Here is a 14,774-nt window from a genome sequence, read left to right as displayed (position 1 = left end):
ACTTTGAGTTGCTTGAGGCAATTCAACAAAAATCAACTAATCTAGAGTTGTCAAGTGCCACATTCACTAACTGGTTATAAAGGAGTATCCGGTTTGTGCGCTTTTGCACTAAAAACACAGTGAGTGAGTCACTGTTGCTTTTTTCTAACAAATGTTTAACATTTGTTAGCCTGTGAAAAGCGGTCACTTGAGGAAGATAAAAAACTACACGTGTCAGTATATACCAGCGCCCTCCTGTGAACAGATGTAATCGCACCCCCATGAGCAACAGACGGGACACAGTAGAGATTAGAAACCAGATAGACATCAACTTTTACGAGTGCAACAAACAAAAACAGCCTGCGGGATAAAACCAAAGCTAAACCCCGCGCAGATGCATAAGCTGTCGCTGAAATGCCAGCGTAATGAAGCTTGGAATGAAAACCAAGAAACTATGGAACAAATAAAAAAATTACTTGCATCCACACAGGGTGGCAGCACTTCTGGGCAACAAAAAAGTTTATAAATTGGTGTGTCTTTCAAACACTGATGCCGCCGTAAATATACGGCATCGACTGTTTGGGTCTTGTTCGCGGCGCCATATGTTTATGGCATTGACCTTCAAATGGTTAATTAAGTGTCTATCTCCCTGTGGCGCATTTGTAATGTTTAGGTATGTGTTAAAATATCTATACTTTCTGGCATAAATTTTCTTATAATTATCTGGAAGCAAAAATAATGCGGCCGTGCTGCTGTGTGCATGAGGATGCTGGGATAAGGTGGCTTTGTATTGGGCATCTTTCTCAGAGAGCCAAGGCATCGTGATAGCATGTCTGGCTGGCAGTGTTCTAGCTTTAATGATAGCTCATTCTTTACTGAAACAGCATGTAAAATACAGCTTTTTCTTTATTATTATGTCAAAACAATTTTTACTAAACCATGATAATTTTATCAACCCTGAATGGTACTGGTGGCTACTAAAGTCGGAATAAAAGCTACAAGATTGGCACTCACTGTGCAATAGTTTCAATCAATCGATTTTGTTTTCTTCACTTATTTGTCGTATTAGACGAGGTATAAACAACAGCTAAAGATATAATTGAAGGCAAACAGACTTTATGTGATCATTTCATTCTAAGGAAGCTTTATTTGTGTGGAAATGACTGTGTTTTAAACCAAGCCACGTTTGAGACAAGCCTCACGCACCCACATTTCGGCATTCCCATTGTGGCGCAATGTCCTAGGAAATTTGCAGATGATGGTGCCAGGTTTCTCTCTGCGTGATATTTTAAGCTCTATGGTTCCTGCTTTCACCCTCTTCTGTGTGTATGCCTTCTTATGCATATCTGTTCTTGCAGTCAGTTCTATACCTCGCGATAAGAACAGCCATCAAGTGCCCCGTTTGAGGATTCCAGCCCAATTTTATCACGAACGACTCAGTTTTGCACAGAGAAACGCATGACTCTTAAATGCTCTGCCTGCATCTTCCAGGACGCATACGGATGACCAAGAACAGCTGTTTCTACAAACCCAGCTGGAAGAAAGGTGAGTGGCCCGTTTTCTCATTACACAGTGATACCAGCTGCAATTCTGGCATCAGCATCACCGTCTGCTTCAGGTGGGGAATGGACGCACAACAGGCATTGCACATACACCACGTGCAACATTTCTCTGTCAAACACGATGCACTATGTTGGAGCGCTAGCACATCAACGCAGGACCCAGAGAAAGCCCTTAGCAGCAGAATCGAGATGAGATGCTGGCTGCAGCATATCTGATAGTATAATTACAGGTCCAGGTAAAATAGATACATTGGTGCGTCCCCCACTTCCTCGCGTACAGTGAGGCTTGATACTACCTGTTGAGTACACTCTGACATGCCCGTATGTTATAGCAGCCAACCACATGATGATACCAATACAGAGTTAATTTGTAAGTATTCCAGCAGCACATATTTCAGAAGATCTACATATAAAGCTATCACTTGAATTTGACAAGCATCCTTTGATGGTTCCTGCTAAAAATTTTCACTCATGAGCATTAATGCTGAAGCTTCGACGAATTTCTCAACTTTACCAGACAAATTGGTTTTCCGGGGTTCTGATAAATTTCTGATAAATTGTCTATTATCTGCAGGAACATACAAATGCCTGTGCTATAAAGAAAAAAAGTTGTTTGTGGTTAGCAGCACTGTAAGTCCCGTGTATGCAGCATGTTTATTCGGTATTGCTCTTATGGAGGTATATGCAGATATACGTATGTTGAACAAACTGAGCGACACCTACATGATAATAATAATAATAATAATCTTTATTACAAATAATGAAATTGTACATATGATTTTGCTAGGTCTGCCGAAGCCTTCCGTGGGCTTGTATGGCAGAAGCCTGGCAGTCAGGGCGATGCATTATGAACCCTATTACAGACAAACTAAATGTCAAAATAAAAAAAAAAAATAAGAAAGACCGTTTCACAGGTTTTTCTGGTAAACATGCCCAGGAAACAACACTTAATGTTCAAATGAAAACACGTAGCACTCAACAACCATTACAATTGAGTAAACATGGCACAATATGTAAACAAAGTCACAACCTATCTAGAACGAAAAAAGAAAAAAAAAATGTGAAAACAGCGGAAACAGTCTGACATTCATTTTGGTAAAGATCACACAACAAAAGAGACTTTATACAAGTGTGAACTATTCTATCATTGCCTTGAGGGCCTTTTTTAATCCCGACAAAGTTGTCTGATTCAGTACAGCACTGGGAAGGTTATTAAACAGGTGGGGGATGTAGTACCTTCTTTGTCCTTTTCCATAACGAGTTCTTGTCCGAGGAACTACATATCTGGGATGACTACGCAAAGCAACACTTTTATGGACAGGTTCTCGGAAATCATTGCACCAGAAATAACGCATCACAATTGTTGAACGAAACAGAGACTCGAAATCGGGCATTTCTAAATCTCGAAATAAGTTATCTGTGGTTTGGTTGTACGCAACACTTTTTAGTATGCTTTTTAATAGGTTGTCAATTTTATGTTTCCAAAATCCGCTGCAATTAAAAAAACAGGGAATGCCGTACCTTATATGTGAGTAGCCTAAAGCATGCACTATCACTTTTTTAATCTTGGTAGGTGCATAACTCCTTATACGGTAAAGGACACACGCAACATTACGTAATCGCGCACATATTCGAGCCATTTGAATATTCCATGATAAGTCAGCCTCAAAGTATACTCCAAGGTACTTGACACTGTCCGCATATTGTACTGGGGCACAAACACAGTCTAAGCAATCAGAACCGTGAAGGAAAACATGTTGATTTGTTACAAGAGCCTTTAACGGATTTCTAAAACATACTAATCGAGTTTTCTTAGCACTGACTTTTATACGGTTTTTTTAAACCAGTTCATCACATTTTTTATGTCGCTTTGAAGTAAAGCGACAGCTGCTTCGTACTGCATGTGTTTAGATACAAGCAACGTATCATCTGCATACTGGAAAATAGTACATGAAGTTGTTACCTGTGCCAAGTCACAAACGTACAAATTAAAAAGAAGCGGAGACAAAACGGAACCCTGCGGAACCCCTGCGTTAAGAAACCGCAAAGAACTCTTTTGGTCGCCAATACATACGATCTGGGACCGATTTAACAGGTAGTTTTGTATAAATGTATGGAAATGCCCCCGAAAACCGTAATTATGTAGTTTAGCACATAGAATGCTGTGGCTTACCGAATCGAAAGCCTTTGATATATCTAAAAAAAGGCCACAGGCTACCTGGTTAAGTTCAAATGTTTGATATAGAAGATCCGACAGTTCTTCGAAAAGCGCATGCGTGCTTCTACCAGAAATGAAGCCATACTGGGAAGGTGATAAGATGGTATGTTTTAAAATGAACCCCTCAATCGCTTCAAGCACGTGTCTTTCCAACAGTTGCGCTAAGAAAGGAAGAACAGAGATGGGGCGATAGTTCTCTAGCTTCGAGGCATCTCCGCCTTTGAATATCGGTATCACACGTGCTCTCTTTAGTGCATCTGGTATTATGCAAGTATCAAGGATTCTATTAAAGATAAAAAGAAGCGGATCAGCCAGAACTCTGATGTTGCGACATATGTCTTCTGCTGTTATGCCATCAAGTCCCACAGCACGGCTTTTTCTAGATCGATGCAACAATCGATACAAGTCTTCTTTATTTATTGGTGGAAGAAATGCCGAATCTAGTATTGAACTAAGACCCCCATTGAGACCAACAGGATCATTGGGTCCATCATTATCAGCGCAAATCGAAGAAAAGAAATCATTGAAGCTGTCCGCCAGATTTTGATTGATAGATCCAAATTTTTTTGTTATCGGATCCAAATACGTACCTGGATAAGAGCCTCTAAGCTCATTTACCACGGACCACATTTCAGCGGGTTTATGACGCGAGGAAAGAAATTTATTACGATAGTAGTTCCGCTTAGAACAGCGTATCAGTGCTGTAACTTTGTTCCGGGCTGCTCGATAGAGACATTTTAGTGTTGCGTCATCAGGGTGCTGTCGACACCGCTTCCACAAGTTTTCCTTTTCTTCAGTAGCTGTTATTATGCGATTGCTCAGCCAGTATAGGTGTGGTCTTCGTTTTCGAACCAAGACTGTTTTTCTACATGCCTTCTTTAAATCGGAAATCACCGTTATAAAATTATTATATACACTGTTCGGACAGCTATTTGTTAGCATTGCGCTCCAGTCATAGTGGGAAACTAGTCGGTCGAAATTAGAGCGATCAAATATTTCAATATATTGGGATTCTTTACTTTGGAATTGCTGGGAACTGGGGAATGAAAGCTGGCATCCTATAAAATAGTGGTCTGCCAGCTTTTTCGTCACTCGGACGAAACTGATATTTGAAAAATCTATTGAACGAACCATCACGTGGTCAATACAGGAAGTCACAACACGAGACAAAAGAAGCTCCTCTCGTGTAGCCTCGTTAACAGCCGACTCAATGCCATAGTCAGCTAGGATGTTCAAGTAATTGGTAACCATGGCTTTCTCCGAGTTTAAAATGTCTATGTTAATGTCTCCAACGAGACAAACGTTCGAATTAGGAGGTAGACAACCGAGATTTTGCTTTAATTCATTCAAAAATGTTTGCACATGTTCGGAGGGGGGACGATAAATCGCAGCTAACAACAAAGCCACATTAGAATTTTCCAAGCGGAAGGCGAGGCATTCCGCCCCCGTAAAAGTAAACGTCGTAGTTGTAGTTACCCATTTAGACTTAATGAATACTGCAATACCACCACCTCTCCTGGCCGTTCTCGTAAAAAAGTATTCGTGGTAATTCGGTAGATGAAACTGCGACAACATATTATCTTGAACATTTATCTCCGAGAGTACAAATGCATCCACTAAGGGCATGACGTCAGCAACACCGACAAGAAACTGATCCCAGTATTTTCTTATGCTTCTTATGTTTATGTGAACGACTGAAAAAGAGAGCTTGCCACAATTTTCGAAAATAGATCCCAATGAAGCGAAGTCCGGGAGAGAAATGTAGTTTATCGCCATGAGCTTATAGCATCTTACCGATATCTGTGACCGAGGCAATCCTGATGACAGTGCCTCCGTCTTCCTTTCGTGCAAAGATCTTTGCATTTCTTACCCAGACAAACTTATAGCCGTTTTCTTTGCCTTTAGACCGAGCTTTCCAAAAAAGTTCCTTAGTAGCTTGGGTGAGGTTTTCATTGAGATACAGAGCAGGTACATTTTTTGTCTGTGCCAAAACACGAAGTTTGCCGCGAGCAGCAAGTCAAGTGTCCCGCAAAAATGGGGACGAGAATCTAATGAGCACGATAGGCGTTTTATCTTTTCTGGCAGGTAAACGGTGGATCGCAACTATATCGCGGGGTTCAAAATCTATTATTTCTAGCTTCTGTGCGAGATCCGCGATAGCAGTGCGCAAGTTTTCTCCCGATGAAAACGGAAAGCCCGTGTAGCTCAAGGTTCGATAGTCTGTTATACTGCTCACAGCCATTAATATCAGCCCGCAACTGAACCATCTCAGTGGATTGGGTATTCACCGTTTCCGTCAGCGACAGAACTTGAGTTTCAAGGCTTTTCAAGGCCGAATCAGACTTTTTTGTCTGTATCGCAACAGTGTCATAGGCCGAAGACAGAAACTGTACAGAATTTTGCAGCTCAACTACAGTCTCTTTCACTGATAGCACTTCATCTATTTTTGGTTTGAGAGCTAGGAGCTCGTCGAGCTTTTCTCGGAGAGGCAAAAGAACAACCATCATGTCCTTAATACCCTTTAGTTCTTCTCTGAAAGCATTTAATTCCTTTGCGAATGAGCCAGGATCATCAGTCACTGCAGTTACTGGAAAATTAGCGGCTGTCAATAAGCTGTTATCGCTTGCAGGTGTTCTGCATTGCTTACATTTCCAGGCCTCTCTTTTTGCCACGCCCATTGACGCAAACGTATTTTCAGCCACACCCGAACAGTTTTTGCCAAGGTGATAGCCCAGTTTGCAATCTAAGCATGTTAGGAATCTGCTATCACCTGGCAGCTTCTCCGAGCACGATTGACATTTGGTTCGGTCAGGCATGGTCACACACACACAAAAAAAATTGACAAGGCTGAATATACTGTTCGCTAAATACCTATCACATCAGCACAATGTTCAACACAATAAAGCACAACATACTTATAGCATCAGCACAAGGTTCAACATAACTAGACAGCAGTCGGCAGCACTGGCAAACAACTATGCTCTTAAAATTAATGGCCCACCTGCCAAGACACGTGGCGATGAGTATTCGGTGACAGCTTCGCCACCGACTGCGGAGCACTGTTGATTCGGGAGAGCCTTTTATCGTCCGATGAGAGATCCAGGCGCCACGGTTCGGGGCGATGTGGAAGCTGGAAGCGGCCACTTTGGACAGCAGCTTAGCGGGCTATCAGAAACGTCGCCCAAACTTTCCAGCTGAATGCTCGGGTCATGCCTAGGACGAAGAATGGCGCAGCCGCAGAAGCTTGTTCCAGGTTAGTTCACGGCGACCAAAGCAGCACCTGCCAAGACAAACGTGGCGATGAGTATTCGGTGACAGCTTCGCCACCGACTGCAAGAGATTACAAGACTTACATAGATTACATAGATTACAAGAGAACTAATAACAACATTTCGAAAACCATGCGCAAGCGGTTTGGCATTCAATGTTGAGACTGGTTGCGAGCATCTCTTCAATGTGAGCGTTCAGTTGTTAGTAAAGCGAACAGCCTTGAGAGGCTGCCAAGACAGCACATGGCCAGCTTGTGAGTGAGGAGAACTTTGTGTGAAAGGATGGCCCAGAGTGAAGGAAGGCGAATAAGCACGAGTGTAAGCAAGCATAGCCCTGCAATGACAGCACCAGATACCAATACAGATATCTTGTTCGCATTTATGTGGGTTTCTCCCAGGCACATGGGGGTGCAATAAGGCAGTACTGCCCGTGCCATAGGGGCTTGCGCTCCCAACCTGGGTGTGAGGGTTCAGGCACGTACCCAGGATTTTTATCCTGGGTACCCGAAAAGGGTCTCACCGCGCTAGATCAGAAAAACTCCCACATAAACACAGCAGATAAGTGGCTTCGTCAGGCGGCTCGACTGATGACTGTAGAAGCGTTATTCAAAGTACACGGAATTATTCTCACTTCCTGCACCGTTTTCTCGACTTCCTTTTTAAATAAATAGATGTTCATCCATAAATATTTTCATAAACAATGGTTAAATTTGTTACTTTTCGCTTTTTCTTGTTTGGTTGTTGCATTCCCTCTCTCCCTTACTAGATCACGTAATTTCTCAAGTCTTTGCGAATCCTGTTGCCAGTTGCCAGTTTTTCACGAAAAGTGCCGTAAAATTAGGGAATACCAGACGAGGTAACGGGCGACAGTCATATTGCTTATAGGTTTAAGGCTTATTGCATGCTTTGATGATGGACGCTCCTCGCATTATTTTATTTTCCACCTTATCTAACCCATATCGCGGGTATGTGGTTCCGAGGATCTGCCAGTGTCGCGGTGAGCCATCGCTCAAGGAAATAATAAAGCAAAAAGAAAATTTAAATGAAGCTGGTGTTTTCTCCCACTGCAACTTGTTCCACGAGCATACAGACCAACTGACCACGAGCCGAATCCCTTTCCTGGTCCCTGGATCAATTAAAACAAAGAAGGTTGAACTAACGAAGCAACAGCGATGCACGTGGCCATTGAATAGATGGTGACAACTGAACGCATCTCTAGTTAATCGCGTGGGCACCGAATCGATGAGAAAACTGGCCTTCGCACCCAAAGAGATGCCGATAGTTACTGCCATCCAAAAGGAGGGAAAAAGGCAGCGAAATGTTGTCCGCCTAATAGCTGTCAAATCTCAACTTTGATTTGGCGGAGCTTTAGGAATGTGTGTGAGAAGTGGTGGCGTGGGCGGGGAGGGGGGTGGTTACACATAGGAAGACGAATAAAGAGAAAGACAGGGAGGTTCATCATCAGCCTGGTTACGCCCACTGCAGGGCAAAGGCTTCTCCCATACTTTTCCAACTACACCGGTCATGTACTAATTGTGGCCATGTTGTTCCTGCAAACTTCTTAATCTCATCCAACCACCTAACTTTCTGCCGCCCCCTGCTACGTATCCGTTCCCTTGGAATCCAGTCCGTAACCCTTAATGACCATCGGTTATCTTCCCTCCTCATTACATCTCCTGCCCATGCCCCCCCCCCCATTTCTTTTTCTTGATTTTAACTAAGATGCCATTAGCTCGCGTTTGTTCCCTCACCCAATCTGCTCTTTTCTTATCCCTTAACGTTACACCCATCATTCTTCTTTATATAGCTCGTTGCGTCGTCCTCAATTTAAGTAGAACCCTTTTCGCAAGCCTCCAGGTTTCTGCCCCGTACGTGAGTACTGGTAAGACACAGCTGTTATACACTTTTCTCTTGAGGGATAGTGGCAGCCTGCTGTTCATGGTCTGAGAATGCCTGCCAAACGCACCCCAGCCCATTCTTATTCTTATGATTATTTCAGTCTCATGATCCGGATCCGCGGTGACTACCTGCCCTAAGTAGATGTAGTCCCTTACCACTTCCAGTGCCTCGCTACCTATCGTAAATTGCTGTTCTGTTCCGAGACTGTTAAACATTACTTTAGTTTTCTGCAGATTAATTTTTAGACCCACCCTTCTGCTTTGCCTCTCCAGGTCAGTGAGCGTGCATTGCAATTGGTCCCCTGAGTTACTCAGCAAGGCAATATCATCAGCGAATCGCAAGTTACTAAGGTATTCTCCACTAACCTTTATCCCCAATTCTTCCCAATCCAGGTCTCTGAATACCTTCTGGCACAACATTATACAATACTTAACAAATAGTAACAGAAAAAAATTACTGGCCATGCACCCTGTACAGATGGTAAACCATCGAAGCTGAAATGTGTGGCCCCGGTGTTTATCACTGGGGAAATTCCGATGGTTGATTCAAGTCTTTCTATATTATTGGTTATGTCTGTGTTTCTTAATGAGGTTACGCACACATTTGGCTTCAGTTTATCACATTGTTTATTTGGGATGCCACACATCGTGCTTCGCAAGATCACCATCATAGAAAAGGCAATGAGTGGTTCATTGTTTTAATCAGCGGGTCCATTAAAGTCTTTCATAATTATGTTACGCATTTGTGTTTTGTAATGCGTTAATCATAGTATTTATGACTCGGTCATGCACTGTAGTTACCAAGTGACACACTGGGGCTGGACAATTAATTTAATTCGCTATCCACAAGAGCGAAACACGCTCGCTTAAAATTCTTGTTTCAACTACTAAAAAATAACTACAGAATAGATGCCTCCCGATACATTTCATTCTCCGAAACTCGACCTACACGTAACAAGCATGCGCACACATTGACAGAATACACATGCAAAAATGACACATTTAAGTATTCTTTTTTCCCGCTCGCGATAGCAGAATGGAACCAACTTCATCCTACTATCACCAACATTGAATCATTATCCGAATTTATCTCACAAATAGAAAAAACTGTGTGTGAATAACAGTACCTATTATACATGCAGGGACACCGGCACAGATTGCTTTATTCGTTAGGAAATTTTAATAAACACTCTAATTTTCGACAGCTTATTCGTTTGCCATAATGATTCCCTAACACACGTAGTTTATTAGTTATTTCTGTTTTATTACTTGCCCTTAGTAATATCTGTGCTTTTGTTATAAAGCATCTTGCTCTTTTACATCTTTTTTTTATTATTTACTGTTACGTTTAATCTTATCATGATTTACTTGTATAGTACTATGTATAACTTGCACTGCTTATATCGTTTTCTTACTTTTTGTATAATCTATACTTTGATTTCCTTGCATTGTACAGCTGAATTATTGTACTGCCCAACTGCCACGCTCTCGAAGGAGAGCAGCAGTATTGAAAATAAAATAAATAAAATAAATAATTAAATACAGGGACACATTTTATACCTATTGAGATGTCGGAGAGAGACTGCTGCACGCGCGCTGTGCTGTGCGAGAGAAACGACATCACTATCGGTATAGTTAATGGCCCATCACACCTTTCCTGCGAGATAATTGTGACATCATGATCTTGTCTTAACCCCGTCCCCCTCGTGTCCCTTCCCTGCAATAACACATAGATAAATGTACATATTTTAAATGCGTAAGCATTTCTATGTCTGCCCAATCCTAGTGTACCCCTACACTAGGGCGTTTGTAATCGGACCACGTGTGTTTCGCTTAGGCATATACAGCTTCACTGTAAAAAGAATGAACACCTTTCTGCTAGCGACCAAGGCAATCATGAGGTGTTACTCGGCATGTTTATATAACATGCCGAGTAAATGCTGGTTGACAAGCAATAAATTGAATTTACAAAAGAAGCAGAAGCAAAATCTGATGTATGTCCATACAGATCCCAACAGACAGGAAACGCATCCATCTCTGAAAGTGACAGAGGCCATGCTGACATAATATTCTCCCAGTGTCTTTAGATCTACAGCTTCCATAATTTCCCTAGGCAGCTGATCTCCACAGAATGCTAGCTTCTTCCTATACAATGCATCCTCGACATTTGAGCGTGCATTGTAGAGGAAGAAGCTAGCATTCTGTGCACTGCCTAGAGAAATTATGGAAGCTGTAGATCTAAAAATGCTGGGAGAATCTTGTCAGCATGGCTTCCGTTAGAAATGGATGCATTTCCTGTCAGGAAACACACATTAATTTTTGCTTCTTCTTTTTGTGTATGTTCGGTTTATTGCTTGTCAGCCAGCATTTACTTGGTGTGTACATTAAACTTTTGGTTGTTAGATCATCTCCGTTTTCTTGTTCGTCCTATGTATTCTCTGGTGCCGTTTGCAGCCAGGCTATTCTTTGTTTTTTAGACTCCAGCAGGTCACTTTAATGGTCCTTATAATGCTTCTGTGTAGCTTATAAAATCTTTTATTTGGCCAATGCAGCAAGAATGTAGTGTGAAGCAGTAAGAACAGGGTATGCTAACTTCTAATTAAAAGGTTCATTGTGAAAATGCAGTGATTTATAAAGGTTACCAGAAAGTAGTACAGCAATAAAACCTGATAAAAACGTGCCTAATGAAACCAAACATAAGAATGGGAAAGGGAGAAAATGCGTATAGATATACAAGCCCAGGGAAAAAACCCATTGTAATCAACAAGTGCGCATGTGACTACCTTCCAAGAAACTTGTTTTTTTTCAATGGCATGGAACTGGAAGAGCGGGCTTGCATAAGCAAGCTGTCAGTCTGTCTATTGGAATAAGAACAGTGTTTCTTGAAAGGTGCGGCATGGAGGATTGGCAATTGTGATGATTTTTTTCCTGCACTTGGAATTTTTCTGTATTTTCTTTTTGTAGCATTTTTATTGATATTTGGCCGTAATAAGCACCAATTTTTATCTAGCATTCAAAGATATCTTCTTTTTCTGGTAATTTGTATAAATCGCCGCATTTTTTCGCTGAACCTTATTTGAAAGTTGGTCCTCATCCATCTCTAGTGTCATCCTGTTGATACTCCTTCATGCTATGCACCCTTGCTACATTTATGTGTGTGTCTGTGTGCGAGCGCACGCATGGATCTGCATATGAAATGAGGCCTTTGGGCAGAGGTATCATTCTTGTCCTGTGCAGCCTCATGAATTCGTTAACTACAGTGCAACATAAATACGCTGGACAAGAACGAAGTGAATACACACAGCGTTTCATTTTTGTCTGTTGTCTATCTGTTGCGCTTTAGTTAATAATGAATACACACCAACTTGTCCAGTTTTCAGTTCTTATGTCGGGCTTATAAGCCCGTTCGTGTCCTGGAATATCTGCATGGCTATGTATCCTGTAATTTAATTCTTGGCCATGTGCTTGCAAGTCACGTGTCAATCTCCTGATTTTCCTGACAATCTCGTGTGATGTGCAGGCCCAGACAGTTTCTGGTGAATCCATGCAGGTGTGCAGGGTGTAATTTGCACTACAAGTGCTGCTTTGATTGCTTTTAGTTCAGCTTTTCTAGGTGTAGGATGACCTGGAAAGGTCCTAATTTATATGGGGTTTAATTTTATGTAGTCTCATACTACTGTTACACTGCTATTGCCACATCAGTGTTCTATATGTGCCTGATGTTTGCTTGCATCTTCATGATTAGCAACCTCCTGGTTGCTAATATAGTCTCCTGGTCTAATTTTATGCCCCCATATTGCACGATATGGGCCTGTTCAGGTGCTCCCGAGGTTGTTATTGAAGGGAGGGGTTTTCTTCTTTGCATCTCATTTACTAGCTGGCATAGTATCTTGGGACCAGGTTCTTAGCTCTTGAGGCAAAATTCGTGCTGCAGGCTGAAACTCTACTCTGTCTAGGTGCTTGTTCGTTTGCTCTTTCTCATAGAGGTCTTCAAGCATGGTAAAGTCAGAGAGACTTGTTATTACTCGATGCCTGTATTCGATGAGTTGTCTTTTTTGTGCGCTGCTGGTCATACCGTACAATACCTTGGACACAAGCACAGCATCTGCGATTTGGCATAGTATCCACTCGTCCACCCCCCATGATTTCAAGATTATTCTTTTCACCAGGTGTAGAATTTGCGTCCAGGCATGGCATAATTTTTTCACCCACGTGCTGGCTCTGCCGTCACGGTCTTACACTAGCTGAGGATTTGTGGATGTTGACTTGTGGGTATGTTTGTCCAGCTGTGTGGAGCACAATGTGCAGTCTGTGGTAGTTCTCGATTCTAGTCTTTTTCCCCACGTCGATGTAAGCTGACTTATCAGAACGCGAGAGGCCAGGCTGACCAAGAAAGTCAGCAGTGTTGTCAAGAGCTTGTTGCATCATTCTTGAGTTCTCTATAAGATAGTTTTCCCATAGACTGTAGTACGCCGTAGGCTGTGGTACTTCTTGCAGTATGCCTGTGTTGTTGGTGTGGATGGGCAAAATGTACCTCCAACTCTAACCTGGAATTTTCTGTCTTTCAAAAAGTTACTGTTTAACTTAAGTGCTCTACCAGAAAATTTTTTGCTCATCGTTCCTCTTATTAGAGTAGCATGATGTACTGCTGTTAAAAGCCTCTTAACTCTCTTCTTTCTTTCATAAGCGGTATTAAAGAATGCCCTGCAATAAAGTTTCTGCTGCTTATGGCCCACTCATGTCTGCCAGAAGGGACAACTCTTGAAAAAGATTTTCTTTGCGCTGTCTGTGCGACATAGTATGAGCATTCATGTCTTGACATTTATACATCTGTAGAACCAGCTTCCTGACAGAGTACTTGCTATAGCTGATTATACTTACTTGTGCAGTGCTGTTGAACAATACATATTGATGCAATGAATGTTTACACACTCGAATTATCACAAAAGATGGTTGTTTTACAATTGTGCTCTTTGCTTTTGATTGGTGTTAGATTTTGCATAAGCATGCCCCCCTATGCAATAGTAGTTGGAAGTTTAAGGGTTCAATAAATGGTGGTGAACTAAATCTAAGTGTAAGAGCATTTTTTTTACCTATGACTCCCATCAAAACGCAACTTCCATGGCTGGCAATTCAACCCCTCGCCTTCTGTTAGGAGCAGAATGCTATAGCCACAGTGACAGGTGAATAAATTGCAGAACAATATTTTTGTCTATAATATTTTCTTGCCTGTATGTAAGTAAATTTTGGTATAACTTTGCCATCGCAAAAAAGCAGTTTGACGAGACGAGACGAGACGAAAGATCTTTATTGAATACAGGAAGGTACATGGTAAATATTAGTACAGAAGGAGGTCCCAGAGTTTAAACTGCCGAGGGGACCTCCTGTGCTAAATACAAAAAAATAATCAAATACAGACAGGCAGTGGTGTTACAGATCAGTGAAACAGTACTAGCAAGGATAAATTAAATAACTAGAATACATAACTTGATTGGAACATAATTATACAGAGACGTACATAAAACGAATTAAGTACTAGACGGTTATACATAATGTAAAGCGTAAAAAATAAAGCACAGTTCGTTGTCAATAAAAGTTATTTATTACTAACAGGCTGTTGACCACAAGTGAATTTTCAATGCTTTATGAAATGATTGTTCTGGATGGATGCACCTGATGGTAACGGGCAATGAATTCCAAAACATTATTCCCCAAAAGAGCGCTGTCTGCTTGCCGTAATTTGTGCGTACTTTAGGTAATAACATATTTTGTTCCGAGAATCTTGTAATGTTATGGTGGAGTAGTTGGGGGCCCGAAATATTTGTAATGACGGCACCTTGATTTCGGA

At 41.7% G+C, this 14,774-nt stretch overlaps 1 protein-coding gene across 6 annotated transcripts in view; it reads left to right on the top strand.

The window, feature by feature from the left end:
• The window catches only part of LOC142567709 (uncharacterized), a 210,774-nt gene that overhangs the window by 155,589 nt on the left and 40,411 nt on the right, over nt 1–14,774 (top strand). For all 6 annotated transcript variants that reach the window (XM_075677883.1, XM_075677879.1, XM_075677884.1 and 3 more), the window contains one exon: nt 1,471–1,524. In XM_075677883.1, coding sequence (XP_075533998.1) covers nt 1,482–1,524 — 43 coding nt within the window. In that variant the 5' untranslated portion in view covers nt 1,471–1,481. The remainder of the gene's footprint in view (nt 1–1,470; nt 1,525–14,774) is intronic.

The sequence above is a fragment of the Dermacentor variabilis genome, unplaced genomic scaffold, assembly GCF_050947875.1.
Source record: "Dermacentor variabilis isolate Ectoservices unplaced genomic scaffold, ASM5094787v1 scaffold_14, whole genome shotgun sequence".
Classification (NCBI taxonomy): Eukaryota; Metazoa; Arthropoda; class Arachnida; order Ixodida; family Ixodidae; genus Dermacentor; species Dermacentor variabilis.
This window is presented reverse-complemented; position numbering and strand designations above follow the sequence as displayed.